Source organism: Spea bombifrons, chromosome 4, assembly GCF_027358695.1.
Source record: "Spea bombifrons isolate aSpeBom1 chromosome 4, aSpeBom1.2.pri, whole genome shotgun sequence".
NCBI lineage: Eukaryota > Metazoa > Chordata > Amphibia > Anura > Pelobatidae > Spea > Spea bombifrons.
The window spans coordinates 54,943,808-54,959,034 of NC_071090.1; the positions used below are offsets into that span (position 1 = coordinate 54,943,808).

Consider the following 15,227-nt stretch of genomic DNA (forward strand, 5'->3'; position numbering starts at 1 on the left):
GGCCATCTGGCACACCGGGCAAATGCCAAAAACACTAACCCAATTTCGGGTGCCGGCCAACTCTTTGTGTTTGTCTTCATGTTCGTCTTCGTATTCCATGAATATTTGCCCATTCCTGTGTTTGGTTCGGGCGAATATTCGTGTACATTTTCTTAGTTTTTTGCCTTTTTTTGTAGAATGGGTTAAAACGGGGGTTAATGCGGTACGCACTACACAGCAGCTTTGGTGCCAGGATTTTAAATGTCCGTATGAGCAACTCTATTGGTCGCCGGCAGGGGCCTCCTCTGCCATCAAGCAGTGAAGTGCACCTGTTCTTCATTGGTTTATGGACGGGCCCCCTGCTGGCGACCAATAGAGTCGCTCGTACAGACTTTTAAAATCCTGGTACCACAACTTGGCTGGGAGAGACCACTGGTCTCCCCGCTCCAAGAGTTAAAGGTCCATGCGAACGACCAATAGAGTCGCTTATACCGACCTTTTACTCTTGGAGCGGGGAGACCAGGCCAAGTTGCGCCATCAGGAGTTAAAGGACTGTGTGTTGATGCCAATTGGTTGATGCCAGAGGAGGCCCCTGCAGACGACCAATACATTCATTCGCACGTCCCTTTAACTCCTGACAAAGCTAAATCATGATCTAGCAGAGTATACCAAAAGACAAGCCAGGGTTAGGAATACGGAGATCAACTATGTCAGGGTACAATAGCCAGGAATCAGGAGCCGGAAGGGTAGTCGCACAAAGCCAGGTCATGCACAGGAAATCAGAAACGCACATGGTAGCCTGAGCGAAACACAAGGGCAATAGAATCCTGCAGGCTTATATAGGCCAGCGCAAGGTGGAGTTTCAAAGAACCGCCCACAGCACACAGTGAAAAAAAGCTCACAACACTAGAGAAATCTCAAGTGTGGCTGTGAAACCATGACACTCATGCTCTGTAAATGTTTCCCTAGCTTCTCTGCCGACCACTTCCACTTCTGGCTCCATTTTCACTTCTTCTTGTTCTTCATCTTCACTCTAATATCTTATCTCTTTTATGGTGGAGCTGCCAGTGATGTCCTCCCTCCCGATCCCCATTGGGTATAGTACATCACTGAAAGTACCAATATAATAGTGGTTCACCTTACAGCAAAATTGCAGTGCTTTTGGAGAATCGCTGGCATAAAAGAGAGAAGATGAAGAAGATGAAGATGCGGAAGTGGTTGGCAGAGAATGTAGGGAAACATTACGAGAGCATGAGAGAGTGAATCATTGGAGTGTTAGAGAGTGAGAATGTAAGTGAGTGTAAGTGAAAGGGCCTGTGAATTTTCAATGAGAATTCAGAGCTTTTTGCTTAGTTTTTTGTGTTGGGATCTAGCCTCATTTTCATGGCTGCGTACAAATCAGTAAATTTGCAATTTGTACGGATCCGAATGCACCATTCTAGTAGAGATGTAATCCTTAAGCATTCCTTGTTCCTGTCTTAGATTCAGGATAGTTACAGTATATATACCTATTGTAACAGACTTAACTCTGTCATTTATGTTATAATTTGTTGTATTCATGTTCTCATAGTTTTTGCAAGTTTTAAATGTGGATAGGGTTTACACTGTCCATGTTGCAGGGGGAATGTGTTTGGGGTAGGACTGTTACTCAGAAGGAAATGGTCTTGGGATATACTGGTCATAACAGTCATACTGGTCATAACTGTAATACAAGAGAGCCAGCATATCAACAAGAGTTATCAGAGTCCATCCTCATATACAAGGTTGTTTAGCAAACTCCTGAAAAGGCATAAGGTCTGTATATTTTTTACTTTGTATTAGTAATATGCAAAAGATAGATAATTTAGGGATAAGTCATTAATGCATATTATTTGTATTTTGTTTAGCTCTTACGGTGAATTTTTGGAGTTAAAGGAAAGTTTACAATAAAGCTTTTAAAAATCATCAGTAAAGTTTTAGCCATCATTCAGACGGGGTCTGCTACACCTATCCTGTGCATGTTTAAAAATCCTCGCTGTATTAAGATATACCACTTCTGCATGAAGGTTGTTCCACTTATCTGCCTCCCTCTTAGTAAAGTAAAACTTTCTTGATATCTTTGTAGCTGTGATTGAATACTCCAGTCTATCATAGTCTTTTATTTTATTCCAGATGCCAGGAATGTTTCCAGCTATTAACTGTTGAAGTTGGACTCAACGATATGTTACAGCCCACAGTGCTCCAGGTTAGTGTGGTTAAAATAATCTGTAACCTGTCATTCACACTTTTGGTTTACTGGGCTAAAAGAGAGATCTTTTAACACAATTTCCTTTAACCTGTTCTAAAGCATTAAATATGAACTTTTCCACCAACCTATAGACTTTCTTTTGATCATTTTGGTTGTAGTCTGTTACAAAAGGGTTGCTCTTTTGTCAGTTTATAAATGACTGTGATGATGATGGCTGTTACACGCATACAAAAGTAATGTGATTTCATGCACCGTTAACAACATTACCCAGCCAGAATCTCTTTTTATTAAGTTGCCGGGTCGTCTTTTGAAGCTATCAGGGTTTTTGCATTCCTATCTTTGTCAAAATCTTGTGTGTAAAGCGTACATTTATTCATCTGGCTTGTGCTTTCTGCACATCAACTGTTTCGAAGTTTTGACTACAAGCTACTTCTACATGAGTCATACAGACAAGGTCTTCTTACAGTATCCAACGCAGGGCTATGCTATAATTGTCCTGTATAACACCAGTGCAATAGATTTTATTTTAAACTCTAAAAATACTATATGGTTATTTTATGTGTTACTGAAAACACAGCATAAAATGTAATATTGTTTTGAGAGAGAGAGAGAATAATTGTTGAAATTTCTCATGCCTCTCTTTCAAGATCATGTTTGGACACTGCTCTTAACTATACCACACCTGTTTTCTCTATGCTATATATGCCCTTCAGGTTGTTTAAATACCAGGGGATACATAGTACAACAGTACATCCCCTTCAGCGACAAGATTTTGGGAAAGGTGTTCCTTATACGCCAGTGTAGACTGGATTTTCAGCTCTGTGGTTTTAACTGTAGTTTTGTTCTAGATACCCCTGACTTACATGGCCTCCACAGTTATGGATAAAGAACAGTTTATCTATCGTGGTCTTGCCAGATAGGATGGCCAAACTCTTCCACTCATGCTCCATGGTGGTGGGGCTAGCCAGGAAGAAAGGCAGAAGTAACCTCGAGTGTGCTGAAAAGGACACAGAGTTAGTTGAGCTGGCATTGGAATCATCCCACAGAGCAAAGTACCTTCCCTGGTCCAGATTGAATTTTCAGATAATTATCTGTGATACTAGAGCCTCAAAGGCAAATCCAGAGTACCCATCCCTGCCAGTTAAGATACACATTTCTAAACATGATGAAGTCGCCTTAGCGACCCATGGGATATTCCTGTTACGTGCTAACCTTATACCAGTGTTGTCCTTCATTCCTTCCCTATAGTGTTTTCTGGGCTTCTCTAGATTCTGATTGCATCACACACACATTGTAGCAATGTTATTCCTTTTTTCTGAGGTAAAAAAAATATTGGATATTTTTGTGGCTGCACTGTATAGATATTAGAGTCTGCAATTAAGTATACATTAAGTATACTCCATGCTTGATTAGATAATCTGTATATTGTGGTTTGCTAGTTCCCTTGATTTTGGTTTTCAAGCACGGTTACATTTCATGGAAAACAAATCTGTGAAACATTTAATAAAAATAGCAATACCAACAAAGAAAAACAATAAATGCATGAAGCAGTTGTTCATTTCCTTCTGATGGTATATTGAACATGGGCTGTCAAGGTTGCAGAGGACATGTCTTATTCAATCAAAACTACAAATGATTAAATAAATCCAGATAAGCCTCAGAAAGGTGCATCATTTATTATTTATAATTTGTAATTATCAGCCATATTTGAAAGCCAAATGTTTTTCGCATGGAATACTTCATCAGAAATAGGAAACCACAAGAGGGATGCATTAGGTCCTCCATATTGAAAATAAATTTCTCACCAACATTTGTGTATGTTTATGGAGAGGTAAAAGCCATATAGAGCTGCAAAAAAATAAATAAAGTACACATGTCAGTATGGACATGTCTAGGACTAAAGCACAAAAAGAGGCTTATTAAATAAGAGACGTTGGCAGGACATGTTGCAGTAGATTTGTAGTTGAAGTCATTGAATTCACTGTACATTATGAGTGGTAAACCTCAGTAAGCTTCTGCTGTAGGAAGAGCTTGACTAGCCCTGTGCAATGTAATATTGCATAAGTGAGATTACTTCAAGGTCTACTTACCTGTTAGACCTGTCCATATTGACATACAGTTTCAAGTTTTTATCTTGCTTGCTGTACCTTATTTCTTAAAATACTGATCTCATTAACAATAGATTCTATTTTTGTAAATATTTGTTTTACAGGTCAAATCTAACTTTCAGTTTGATGGATTAAATAAAGACAATCAAAAATACAAAGAACTCATTATTGGAAATGCATTTTCTTTTATTTTACGAAATACATCATTCAGTTTTTTGAAGGCATTTGAAAATATACAGGAGCCAGTGTTTGTGGATGTAAGTCATGCTCTAAGTTTATCACCTAGAAGTGCATGTTTGTGAATGAATGTATGGAATATTCTGTAAGGGTAGGTTTTTAGTACACATTTAATGTGTATTATCTCTAAACACTATTAGAAATTGATTATACTGCACTGTAAATGTAGAAATTGGGAATGTGGCAGACCTGTTTGAACTCTTCATGGCTTCATGTCTTAACATAGAAACATACCATTTGACAGCAGATTTTCCTGATTTAAAGAATCAGCCATTAATCATCCCTTGGTCTTGTGTTAGATTCGGTTTAGCCATATGTTAATGCCATATATATGTTTAGACCCCACACTGCCTTCATTTTCATGTCTCCAACTTTATATATCAAAGGGGTATTCAGCTCATTCCCATTTAAGTGTACTTTGTTATACCAAAGAAACCAAATACCGTATTAGTTTAATTAGAACCCTACCTGTATTATTTCATTAATCTCAGCTGTACTGATTATTATTAAAGTGTGTTATATATATCTTTACAATCATTTCCTGCCTTTAACACTATTTATCACCCCTGTTACAAAAGAGTCTTTACAAGTTGACCTTTTGATGCTACTCTGTGATGGCCCAAACCAGCCCCTCATCTCAATTTGCTGTCTCAGGTGCATTCCAGGCTCAAAAGTCATGTGATAAATGTAACAAGTGAATTCATTTTGTTAAAAAGTTATGCGATAAAAAGCCCTCTTTAATCTCATAGATGTCACAAAAACATATGGCAAAGTAATTGATAACAGAGTAATGATGTGTGTTATTCAATGATTGTGTTCTCCTGCACACCTCTTCATTCTTAAACGTATCTTATTGTTATTCATTTTTAGAAAGGCGTCTGCTGGATGGATGATGGTCGAAATTTAACGTTGGAACAGTTGAACATGTTGTTCAGTTTCGCTCAGGAACTTACAAATCCTGGGGAGTTTGAAATGGTAATTTAGCTATTGCTAACTCAAATTAATGGTAACTTCCCTTTAACCAGATGGGTTGAAAATCAGTGAAAGAATAAAAAGCAATACACTAGTCAGCTGTGCTCTGGTTTGAAAGGATTCAATATACCTAATGTTTTTAGTGATATTGTTTAATTGATTAGGTAGTCATTTAATATATTGTATTCCATGCATTATGGTGGAGTGATGCTATTACCAGCTATTGGCATGATCGAAATGTAACCACGTACATTGGTTTAGTTAGAGAGATGTGGGTTTCATTCATTCTAACTCTAGAGAGGACTAGTATTCACTGCTGTTGAATGATCATATGCTAAAACAATTTTTGTAAAGGATCTGCCATGAAACCTACATCTTCACCAGTGTGGTGTACAGTATTAATATGCCGTGCCTGTTTTCTCCATCTGACAAGCAACAGATTTAAGACACCGGCCCCAACAGGCAGTGATAGCGTTTCCTTTCTTAGTACTGTTTTTGACACAAGAGGTCAGTTTTCAACAATGTTTTCCCATCATCTTTTTGCCCAATAATAAAATAGCCTTAGAAAGGTTTCAATATACGTAAATCAGTACTGTAAATAAGACCTGTTGTCTGTAGGATGCATTACACTAACATATTTTAAAGTTCACGTATGACCACAGATCAACTAAATGGGCTACAGCTATTGAATGTGGTCATATCTCACACATGTTTCTACTTATCATATAAACGAAAACTTTGCAGAATTCCTATTATTTTTCCTGTAAGTGCTCGGATGGTGAAGATTCATATCAATAGCCATGTGGGCTTGATTAATAGTTTGTAAAATGAATATGATTTAGCACAAGAATCGTTTTCAGCATGGTTCTTTGTCCGATTTACAAATAAATCATTCAAGGAAATATTTAACGATGAAAAGTATTTTTTCGTTTAACAAGTTTTTTTTTACTTTCTCTTTTTCTATTGGTATATAAATAAAAAATTAACTGCGTGACATTGTTTACTGATTGATTCAACCTTATTATAGTAAGACTTTTCAGGTTACCCATCTAACCACAACTTTATAGGGAACACTTAACTTACCCTAATGGCTTCCTTTTGTGATATCAGAAATTTCAGCTAAAAATCTTAATAAAACATAAAACATAATATTTTTTGTTTATTTTAACAAATCCAAACACACCATAACACAGTTTTAAGAAACATTTAGTGAAGTATTGCAATCTACAACTGCAGTCTTTCCTCAATAATCCAAATACCTTCTCTGTTTACCAGTTAATGTACCAATTACTGTTTTATATATTGCAAGAAGCAAAACTTGAAATATAATTTCCGATCTCTATGTAAAATGTCTTTACAATGGCTATATGTACATCAGAAATGTTAACAGAACATATTTAAGTTGTTTATTGTAGGCATTGAACCACTTTAAGAAGCCTTTTACAGATTAGGTTTTTTAAATGATCAATTTGAAACATCTCTTTTTTCATCTTTCAGATTTATCCTTCAACTTATTCTTCCCTTGTGGCCCTGAAAAAAGAACTCTACAACACAGTGGATCCAATAGGGAAGCTAGAACCTATTTCATCTATGCATGCGCTCCTTTCTGATCTACATCTGCATTTTAACTTACTGAAAAATATCACCCAATTCAGTTCTCCTTCAAAGTAGGTTGCCATGCAAATGACGATAACTTGGTTTCTCATAGTTACATTGCCAAATGTCATAATGTTGGAATATTGTAGTTAATATATTCATTGCATTCGTCTGATTTGTATCCAGAAGCACAGCATTGCTTAATAAGTCAACCCTATCACACATGATTCCTTTTTAGTGGGACCATTGTACAATTTATTTACTCCGTTATATTCCCAGTAAACAGGATGTTTGAATTAGGTTTCAACGAAAAATGGTCATTCTGTTTCCAGTTACTGGCATGGCACCATATTCATATTCATGAAAACTTAATAAAAAGTAAATGTTGCTTGGAATTGGATGCTTGGGTGCAGTTTGTATGACTGGCTGTGTGATGGGACAAAGGCGGACAATAATGCCACATGTGGCACGCTGAGAGTGGTTAACCAAAAAATGGGTGACACCCTCTACCACCTAATCAGTCTTCATGAATAATTAGAAATCACTTGAACCCCCTTTATAGCAGCAATTTCCCTAGGCAATATGGGCCAAACATAGTATATATATAATGGTAGATTGATAGTCATAGGGGCATTTTACCCCAAAGCTCTTTGTTATATGGGACCCCCACATTACAACTCAGCACCTTTTTGCTAGCACCATATATAATTCAGGAATGACAGGGCACCTGCTATTATTTTTTATATAGCAGCATGCTATTCTGTAATGCTGTACAATGGGTAGACAGGACATAACAAGTAGTATATAATATAACAATTAGACTAACAGGAACAACAGGTGAGGAGGGCCCTGCTCAAAGAGTTTACAATCTAGAAGGAGGTGGTTAGGGTGGATTACACAATAGGTAAAAGTGCCGTTGTTAGGAATGGACCAACCACACTAAAACAAGTACTGCAGGAGGGGGGGCTAGGAAAGCTAAGGAATATGGGAGGAAAGGTGCCAACGTGTAAGGCTGTCAGTGTCCTTAAATAAGTGGGTCGATATCTGAATAAGATTCAAGTAGAGCCCTGCGCGGGACTGCTTTTATAATCCCGCTCCCGCCCGCTCCCGCTGTTTTGAATCCCGTTCTCGCCCGCTCCCGCAATGTGGGTGTTCCGTTCCTGCCTGCTTCCGCCACATTTGTGGCCAATCACGCCCGCCTCCTTACCTGATTTCCCGCGCAGTCCCGCAATGCTGCCCTCGAGTTGTTCCCTCACAGCGTCTCTTCTCTTGCTCCGCCCAGGAAAAAGGCGGAGTCACAGGAAGTGATGTCACATCACGTGACTCCGCCTTGTTCATGGGCGGAGCAAGATAGGAGACACTATAATGGAGTAGCGAGAAGGCATCCTTGCAGGACTGCACGGGATTACCGGGACCTGCAGGTACAGTGCCTGACCGCCCGCTCCCGCCCGCAGACCCAGAAAGACCGCCCGCGCCCGCAAGTCCCAATGCAGTCCTCTAGATTCAAGCTTTAGTTTGTTTATAGCCTTTTCAGTTTATTAGTGCATTAATTTGAAATGCACGCTTACATTTATGGAGACAAGCAACATTTGGCATTGTAATTTGAAACTTAAAGCTTGTTTTGGTAACACCAGGGAACCAGATAACAGATATTATTTTTAAGATATTTTCTATTGGCTTTATGTTCCCTATAACCTCTACATTATGGAATGAAGAATATTATATTAATATATAAATGTATAGATCATAGGCAGGTTACATGTTATAATATGCCCTGATATTAGTATTTTGTTACGGATTAAAATGTGTCAAATGCACTTAATTGTTACAACTCAGTCTTGAATGAGATAAGACATATTGGGTGACATATGTTTCAATAAAAAAAGTGCAGTTGTGCAAGCCATTTGCTGGATTACACAGGCTACATCTGAATGTAATCAAAATGTTATCACATAAAAAACAAAATTGATCTTCAAATGCAAGAGGTCACACGCGTCATTGTTTTCTATCGAGCAGACATTAAGAAAAATTCACTTCATTCATCAAACTTTTTTTTAGCAAACCAGCCATTTCCTTAATTTCAGAAAATACTGGTTTGAAAAATAGCTAAGATAATCTAGTGCAATATACATATACACATATATTACTGTTTAAATGCTTGGGGTCACTTTATCAGCAACCATCACTCCTTTGTTCCAATGGCATATTGAATTAGCACATCGTGTTAGCTAATCGGGAATGAAGTTTAAAAGATCAATAGAAAACCTGTTTGCAATTTCCTTGTTCATAAAAACAGCTTACTTTTTCAGCATTATTGAATTCAAAACTGGCATTTGTAAATAGCCTTAAAATAATTATAAAGTATAATTCATTGAGGAAACATCCTATTTGGCTTCGTAAGGAATTCAAGTATAGCTTCATCAACTCTCGGAACAGAAGCAAGAGAGACCACCATCAAGTGCATGTAGACTTCCTATTTTTGCATGTTTCCTCTAGAACACTGAGACTGCGCCATGTTGTCAACCTGGACAGTTCAGAAACGGAGTGCGGGTGCATGGTTTGGAAAAGTTACATAATCCGTAAATAATCTTGATTTTTAAGTTATCTTGATTTTCTTGAATATAGTTAGTAGCACTGACTAATTTAGATGCAGATATAGATTATCCTCAAATCGTTTTTTTGTGACAAGTTGAATTCCTTTATTGCGTCATCGCTTCATCGAATCAAACTACATCACATGGAATCATAAATGGGAGCTCTAAATTTGCAATTGATATAATAACTGAAATGCTAAAAAATTTTTATCTATACGTTATCTCACGTTGCATAGTGCCTATCTACTGCATGACTACTTTATTGTTACTTACTGAAGAAATAGACTACACATCAACATTCCTAAACATGATATGTATCCTGAAATTGAATACAGAGAAAAAGCCAAGGGCAGATCTTTTGGTTGTGAAATATAACATTTATTACCAAAATGAACATCTCAACTGTGCATTGTAAAAATATTTCCTGTCTGTGAATTTGATAACGATTCAATCTTTTCTTGCTCCTCATAGATGCAATTTACTTAAATATAAGGCTGTGTTTAGTTTTCAAGAAATTGGCATCATCCTTAAATAATGTTATTAAGGGCTGTTGCTGGTTGGATGAGAGTACTGGGTGCTGACAAGTATTGTAGGTGGAGTTGGGGTTACATGTGGTTCAGCCTTATTCAAAACTTGATTTAATGATGTCATATAAAAGGTTCACATATGGAGTTCAGTAATTGTCAGGAAATGTTTTGTTAATGATTCTCCTTGTTCCAGTCCATGAACACATAGTATATGAGTCTGTCAGTTGGAAAACTACATGAAATAAAAATGTTCAGAGACTATGCATTCAAATCAATAAATTTATTTTATTTTGTATACCTTAACTTTTTGTGAATTTTTTTGTAGAACCACATTCGGTGAAAAATGGCGAGACTCATCTGCATCATTTGGAGGTGTGAATGTTCCATCAGGTTTGTATTTTGCCTATCTTAAAATATGTGTTTTCATAATGCCATAGCATAAGTCTAGCATTGTTTTTTAAATATTTTATTATTATTTTGGGATTCAATTTGTCAATTGAATAGTACTAGTGTTTGAATGGGTCCCAAGGGAATCTATACGAGAAAATGTAAGTAAATATGCAGCAGAGAATTTGTTGTGCTTTCCTGGTTGCCTGTTTATGACATTATCACGAAGCCCCATCAATTCTATAAGGATATGATGTAATATAGACTGAGCACATCTAATAATCCAAATCTGTTGCATGAATATCAAAGGGTCTGAATGCTAAACGCAAGACGTGACTATAAAAGTATGGTCACTTGAAGTTGTGCCATTAAATCAATGAATTGATCATTAGTATAACAGAAGACTACAGTATACCATCAAAGCATACACAAGCTGTTTGAAGCACTAGTTCATTTGTTTCTAATCTCAGATCTGAAAGCTACCAATCTGGGGCCTGTTAAAAGTACTTAATGAACAAAATTGCTCCCACTACTGACTCACAGTTTTAAGATATTAGGAGTAAATTAGATATATAAGAAAAAAAAATGAAAATCAGATACCCAACAGTTTTGGAATTACAACTCCCATCAGCATTTGCTTAGCTGACCACAATTGGAGATTCATATAGTTGTAGTTCTGCAACAGCTAGTAAACTATGATTAATTAAATTCTCAGACTTTTGTTTGAGAAAACACTCCCCATGACCGGACAAGTTATCAACACACTGACTTGAAAACCCCTTCAGGTATCTTTCATTTTAATGCGATGTAGCATTTGTAAGTAAGCTTAACCTGTGTGAACTTTGTGTTGTGACAATAAGGCTATTGGGCCAAATAATATGCTTTGTGTGTTAAAGGTAGTTAACATTTTTTCTACATCATAAAATGAGGAAGTCTTTATACCTTGTTTAGCCTGTAATCTTAAAAGCCTGTGCTGAGTTTTACACATTCCTAATATCATCTTTTGTATCTTTTCCATATCTTTCAGGACACCCCAAACAGAAAAACTGTAGTAAAGGTGTGGAACTCTATATGGCAAACAGGATTTTTTTTATATTAAAATATGGACTGCTAATTCAGTATTGCAAAACATGAACAAACAGGTTTTATGAGTCATGTTTTGTTTCCTTTTTAATTATTTATATTTTATACCTTTAAGATGATGTAACACCTTTCTCAAAAGCTACATTGGAACACATTAAGTTTTTCAATAATTTTTTATGCAGCCTTTTTAAATATTAACCACATGGCTTTTTTGCTCCACAAAAAACTTGTATAAGGGTGGTAGTTTAAAGCATGGCCTGGTTTTTAAAAATAAAACAGACACATTTTATGCTTAGTCATGTAATTAGAGTTTTGTAATATAGTGGTTACTGTGCCAATATATTTCAAAATTTACCACAGGCAAGGATTTGAAACTGAAAATAACCCCCCCACACACACACAAAAACAAACAAACACACAAACAAAAACCCACTATTATTGTAAGTAACACACCAAAATTGGACAAAAAACAATATTAATATATATATATATATATATATATATATATATTTATATATATATATATATATATATATATATATATATATATATATATATATATATATGATTGTTAACAGCAATCACAATTCCAGCATGTACTGGCTGACTTAGCATGATAGGAGTGTGATTGATATTAGCAATAATATATATATATATATATATATATATATATATATATATATGTATGTATATACACATCAATATTGTTATTGAATTTTTCTGTTCTGGTGTGTTACTTTTAATAAAAAAAAGTTGGACCAAAAAAAATTAGTAACACTATTGTATATAGGTATATATATATATATATATATATATATATATATATATATATAATTGCTAACAGCAATCACACTCCTATCATGCCCAGACAGCCAGTACATGCTGGAACCTGGGCATGATAGAAGTGAAATTACAGCCTCCCTATGCCATGATATACCCCCACACAACTTACACATCCATGCTATCACACACATTCACAAACATTCATTCATTCATATACTCATATTCATGTCTGGCATAGTATACATTTTCTCTGTCACTTTTCCCCCTCCTCGTCTTCGTTCTTCCTCTTGGCTCTTCTTCTTCTTCTTCTGTCTCCTTCCGATGCAGTGAGCACGGAAGGCAGTGGGCTTATCCCATGACCAGCAACGTACTTACCTTTTGTGGTGACCTCTCCACGTAGGGGTCTGCACTGCCTTAAAAGTTTGCGCCATGCCCAAGAGGTTGATTTGCCACCCTGTTTGACAGCAGAGGCGCTGCAGCCCTTGGCCTAGGCCAGAATACATCACTGATAACTATAACATCTTGGGTCTCAAGAAAGGAAATGTTTCTTTGTTAAATTTTTATTATATGCAGGAGGAATAATTAGCAGAGAAAATCCTGCCATAGCTGTCTGTGTCTTTTGCAAAATACTGAAACAACTCATCATATTTTTTATTCATTCTTGGAACAGACGATGATACTCTATCTCACATCAGACGTATCTTCACCATTCCTCAGCTCGACCTGACTCCAGAATTTAACCCGCACATCAAAGCCTACCATGTGGAAGTGCCATTTGATGTAGTGACAGTGGAAATTGGAGTGGAGCCTGTAAACTGCAAAGCTCAAGTGCACCTGGAGGAGAAGAATGGACCAAGGTAGATTGAACTGGGCCAACTTCACAAAGCTAATTGTATCATTATTGTAAAAATGTATGGTATAAAGCAGTAGTTCCTCCAATGTAGGTAACATATCTGAACCCTTCTGTTGTCTGTACAATTGATATGTAACAATTTATTAGATAGTAATGCCATGTTGTTTCTGAGATATTTTTACATCTGACACTCAAGGGGTTAAACATTGCTATTTCTTTTTAAAATAGTACGTATTTATGAAAATGTGAGAATGTATTACAGCTCTATTGAAAAAGGTTCATAAATAACTGAACTACAGAAGAATGAGAGATTACCCCTCCCCAGAAACAGAAAGAAAAAATGTACGTCCCAATTTTATTTAAATAATCTTTTAATTACTGTATATCGGGCTGTCTTAAGCTGTTGTAGGATTACATTATATTAAATGTACATTTTGTTTATAGCTATTATTAACCCGAAATATGAATATTTACCTCTATAACAATAATTTGAATTGTCTTCAAATTCTGAGGCCTGGATTGTGTATCCTATTCCATGAAAAAGCATGAGATGCTTTAATTTTAACGCCTAAATAGTTTTCGCACATGCTTTGTTGCTTGCTGCAATTTATTAACATTTTCCATGCTAGCAACTGCTGCACTGCTTTAGAAAGGATTAACTGGTGTATCAGCCTGTACTGTGGTTTCTATCCATGTTGAGCCCATGAAACTGGTTTTAATGCTGGTTTTACTTAACTGTTACTATAGAGTAAAGTCCATCTGGCAGTGTTTCTCAGTATTTTAATGTATGTTTGAGTCTTTGGAAACCTTGCATCTGTTGACGCTTGGCTTTGTGTCTTCATGTCTATTTTGAAAGCCATGCAGAGCTTAAAATAGACATTTAAGGTGGGCATGAGAAGTACAATGGACTAGAGGTTTAATCCCTTAGAATTCCAGAAATATATTGCTTTGCATTAGATGTAAATGAAGGGAACGGATTGTGTCATACAGCTCCCTACTGTTTAATTGAGATTTATATCCCACCTTAATTAAGAGACTAGCATGCCATTTATGAGGGATACCTTTATACCTCTTTTAGGTTAAATGCCTTTAAGTAACAATGCTTCTACATTCAGTTGATGCACAATTGTTATACTACAAATCTTACTTGATACGCACCAAAGGCCTATATTTTTTCAGCTGATCCAGGCAAGATCTGAGCTGAGTCTGTTAATCTTCACAGATTTGAGATTTGAATGAACCTTGATATGAGGGATTAGAATACTCCATCTGCTATGGATGGGGATCTCCTACCGCCTCGCTGGTTCAACATAAAGATAGTTTAAATGATCTGCAATACCAGAATTATCAATTTATATTAAGTTATTGTAGCATAATACATCTGTAAAACAAAATATTTTATTTTGCAGCATTGCCAATTTCCCCCTGGGCTTGGGTTTCAATCAGATCACCATATATGTCACTGAAGATTCCAAAGCAGACCTTGTGATATTGGGAACCTATAGAATTACAGTGCATCGGGAAGACCGTCCAAGTATGCCTCTTTTTGGCCATTATAATATTTGTGGATTTGTACAGGTACTGTAAACCTTTTAATACATTTTATTTTATATTCTCTGGACATTTTAAAATGAGATTGCTGCATATAAATACAGTGTGCAATATAAAGCAAAAATATGAGACATTTATAGAGAATACAACTCTCATCAGGTGTTTTCCGCAAAGTTTTCATACTGGCAATTGTCATTTGGTGTTTCTGCATTGTTCGTAGTTATGCAGTTTTGATTAGGACAAATCTGGCAGTGGACCTATTCTACTGGCCATCCTGACTAGTGCACTAATTTGCTCTTATGCTACGTCCATTATGCAACATGGACATAC

General features: G+C 36.3%; 1 protein-coding gene across 1 annotated transcript in view; it reads left to right on the forward strand.

Annotated features, from left to right (window-relative positions):
• CPED1 (cadherin like and PC-esterase domain containing 1) overlaps positions 1 to 15,227 on the forward strand; it is a 95,961-nt gene that overhangs the window by 35,050 nt on the left and 45,684 nt on the right. The window contains exons 8-15 of the mRNA XM_053464376.1: positions 2,131 to 2,203; positions 4,419 to 4,571; positions 5,422 to 5,526; positions 7,021 to 7,190; positions 10,566 to 10,630; positions 11,655 to 11,684; positions 13,164 to 13,350; positions 14,756 to 14,924. Of these exons, the coding sequence (XP_053320351.1) occupies positions 2,131 to 2,203; positions 4,419 to 4,571; positions 5,422 to 5,526; positions 7,021 to 7,190; positions 10,566 to 10,630; positions 11,655 to 11,684; positions 13,164 to 13,350; positions 14,756 to 14,924 (952 nt within the window). The remainder of the gene's footprint in view (positions 1 to 2,130; positions 2,204 to 4,418; positions 4,572 to 5,421; positions 5,527 to 7,020; positions 7,191 to 10,565; positions 10,631 to 11,654; positions 11,685 to 13,163; positions 13,351 to 14,755; positions 14,925 to 15,227) is intronic.